The sequence below is a fragment of the Nanorana parkeri genome, unplaced genomic scaffold (assembly GCF_000935625.1).
Source record: "Nanorana parkeri isolate BGI_ZX_2015 unplaced genomic scaffold, ASM93562v1 scaffold708, whole genome shotgun sequence".
Classification (NCBI taxonomy): Eukaryota; Metazoa; Chordata; class Amphibia; order Anura; family Dicroglossidae; genus Nanorana; species Nanorana parkeri.
Window position 1 is genome coordinate 278,316 of NW_017306976.1, and position 3,523 is coordinate 281,838.

The window sequence follows — 3,523 nt, forward strand, 5'->3', positions numbered from 1 at the left end:
GGGGTCACTACAAAGACCACCAGTATAATGGGCATTCATCCTAATGACCACCAATGTAAGGAGTATTCTCCCCACTGTCCCCCCAATGTATGGGACCACTACAAAGACCACCAGTATAATGGGCTTTCTTCCTAATGACTACCAATGTAAGGAGCATTCTCCCCACTGTCCCCCAATGTATGGGGCCACTAAAAGGATCACCAGTATAACTGCCATTCTTCCTAATGACCACCAATGTAAGGAGCATTCTCCCCACTGTCCCCCCCAATGTATGGGGCCACTACAAAGACCACCAGTTTAATGGACACTCTTCCTAATGACCACCAATGTAAGGAGCATTCTCCCCACTGTCCCCCAATGTATGGGACCGCTACAAAGATCACCATTATAATGGCCACCAGGGTATTCTGTTCACTGACCAATAGTGTAAGGGCACAATCTCTCATTGAACACCAATGTGGTGTGTCTAACATACCATGATTTGTATGCATAATCATTTAAGCAGGGAGACCAGACCACTAATTGAGGGGACCTTCTGAGGTAAGAAAAAGGTTGAGAAAGGATGTTGTAGGGAATCCCTACAGCACTTACTGATCGTTTAATTGTCACAATGATGCCTAGGATAAAACTAAAGCTATGTGTGTGTGGCTGTTGCCTTTATGCAGAAAGCCGAGGGCTGTGGGAAGTCTGAACCCTTATCTTAAAAGCAGTCTGGGAGGGGGGAGGGGCTGCGGTATAAACCTACACCAAAGTACAGTAGGGGGTCTCCAAGTCTCTATGACACAATTAGCACTTTCCTATTCTGAAATTACTCAGGTTATTAGGAAGAAGGACATTATTCTTCTCACCAGGTGGGGGTCAGTCGGAGGGATGATGTAAGCGCTGATGTTGTGGTTTCTCATTTCCTGGCGGAGTTTGTTCAGGTCTTCTGTAGAAATCTTTGCAGTGGGTGGAATATACTGGGTGCAAAATAAGATAGTAAAATAATCATAACAGAAATAACAAATGTGATCCTCATCACCACCTTCCATATTCATTAACAACAATAACATTATAAATAAAATATTTTGCCTTCCCTCGTTCTTCCCCTCCCTCACTTTAGCTGCAAAATTAACACCTTCAATCTAGAGGGTTTTTTTTCTACCACTAGATATCCTCAGTCCGGTGGCCAGCATCATTCAACCCACTTCCTTTGAGCCCAGGACATCCTGGACCCGCCCCCAGCCTGTGACCGGACAGTGACAGTAGAAGCAGCAAGTGATAAGCTCATCTCTCTCTATCACTCTGTTCTCTTCCCCTATCATTATGCTTCTTGTTACCATATGAACTGATTAGCTCCTTGTGCTGCTTCTCCTTCCCCTTCCTTGAGTTCAGCTGCACAGGGACTGCAAGAGGCTGATTATTTAACCCTTTCCCTGCCACCAACGTAAAGGCATACGACGGAACAAAAATGTCCCCGGCTGGCCAGCTCAGCATGCCTTACATCGGCTGCATTCAGCCTTCCGCTATAAGCTCATGGTCGCTTCAGCAACCGGGAACTGATAACAGACAGGGGAGTTCCGATGCCGGGTGTCACCTGGAGAGATGGCGACAACGTGCATGCACGGTCATCTAATTGACGCCTGCTGGTGGCCATCTTGGTGGTGCACGCCGGCAGAGAGAGGAGGGGACGTTCACCCAACGGGATGAGGTAGGGTCTCTCCTGAAACTGTCGGACTCTTGGTCCAGTGCCCGACTTTTTAGAGGGGGTGACACCAAAATGACTGTCAGTCATTTTGGTGTCACCCCTCCAATGGTGTCACCCAGGTGCATGCCGCACCCCCTTGTGACGCCACTGATAACAGAAACGTCCCCCTGACTGTTCTGTGTAAATGAATAGCAGTCATTAGCGGCTGATAAGCCTCTGATGACAGCAATCCATTCTAAATCAGATCACCCCACCCACTGCCACTACTGCTGTGCTCTCGGTGCTTCCTGCTTCAGGGCTGTCAAAAGCTGGTTGAAGTGCTGGTTGCACAAGCGATCGAGGAAAATCCTGTGCTTAAATGTTTGTATTGGAGGGAAGGGGACCCCAGATGTCTCCATAAGGAGAACTTGTCACCTCCAAATGCTATCACATAGGGGCTTGTTATTCACTTTGTGAAAGCAATAAAGTTAAGTGAAAAGAAAAGTGTTAAAAACAGTAAAAAATAATAAAATCAAAATTTTACAAAATGAAAACCAACCTTGCCATCTGCCTGTGGATAAACACGCTTGCTCATGTAAGTAAACAACAATTTCATCACACATGTTAGGTATCGCTACGAACATCGGAGTGAGAACAATAACTCTGTGGCCATAACTTGGCTCTTAACTCCAAACTGATGAGCGGTAAAGGCTATTTTGAATACCATTATTTCTCACCATGGCACAGGCGCGCCTAATTTGAACTCATGATATCTTTGATATCTATTTACTCGACGTGACCTCCTTTTATTTTTTACCAAAAAACGGGTATTATATTGTGTTTGCAGTAGAAATCCATTTTAGTGTTTTACTTTTCCTAATACTATCAATTTGATAAACATTTGCGTGAATATAATGCAACATAAAAAATTCAGCTATAATTTTTTCATTCTACAGTGCCTCTGCTTTCAGAAAATATAGAATTGCTCGGGGATATAAAGTAATTTTCTTTCTGAAAATTCAGATTTTAGGATGTGTGTGTGCAAAAATTAAAAAATTGCTCCAGTACTAAAGGGGTTAATTACCAAAAACATTATCAATGACAGATGCCGGGACACAGGTGGCGTTTCCCTGACTTTAGAGTTCCGTTATAAAGAATACTTTTGCTGACAAACACCCATTTCCTACTCCCAATATCTCACCGGAGGATTTGCAGAGCAGTCCCTCATGGTTATGTCTCGGGGCTCCTTGGGAATACCGGCAGTGTATCCTGAAAATAGCACAGATATTTAGTAGGAACTAAATATAAAAGGATAATTATTACCTAAATTGTAACTATTTTGGGCAGATAAATGACACATTGTATAAACACAATGCTTAAAGTGACACTAAACTCGGGAGTTACTTTTTAGAAATACATTCTAGCATCTTAACTATGAACAACAATGTATCGTATTTGTATATCGTTTGGCTGTAGATCCTCCAATCATCTCTGAATTGGTGCTGACACTGTATTTCCTCCTGGAGGGGGGCTACTTTTGTTCCCCATGGTCCCTGTGTGTGTTGTAAAGTAGTCACCGCTCCAAGCTGGCTCCTGGGAAGGACTACACTCTCATCTTGTGTTTACTCAGTTGCTTTGAGACTGTAGTCCATCACAAGAGCGAGCTTGGAGCGGTGACTACTTTACAGCTAAGTCTATGTTTACAGAGGGCTGTGGAAGAGGAAACTTTCCCTGAATTAATCACAGAAGAGTCATTGTTAAATGATGGGTTATGTTAATATTTTCCAGTACAGAAAATGTCTTTCATGTAGGTTTCAAAACAACTAGACTTTAATTTAAATCAACAAATATGAGCAG

General features: G+C 43.4%; 1 protein-coding gene across 1 annotated transcript in view; it reads right to left on the reverse strand.

The window, feature by feature from the left end:
- Window positions 1–812: 812 nt before the first annotated feature.
- The window catches only part of LOC108792995 (xaa-Pro aminopeptidase 2-like), a 3,829-nt gene continuing 1,118 nt past the window's right edge, over window positions 813–3,523 (reverse strand). Inside the window, exons 2-3 of the mRNA XM_018563895.1 lie at window positions 2,868–2,935; window positions 813–959 (exon numbers count right to left, since the gene is read on the reverse strand). Coding sequence (XP_018419397.1) covers window positions 813–959; window positions 2,868–2,935 — 215 coding nt within the window. The remainder of the gene's footprint in view (window positions 960–2,867; window positions 2,936–3,523) is intronic.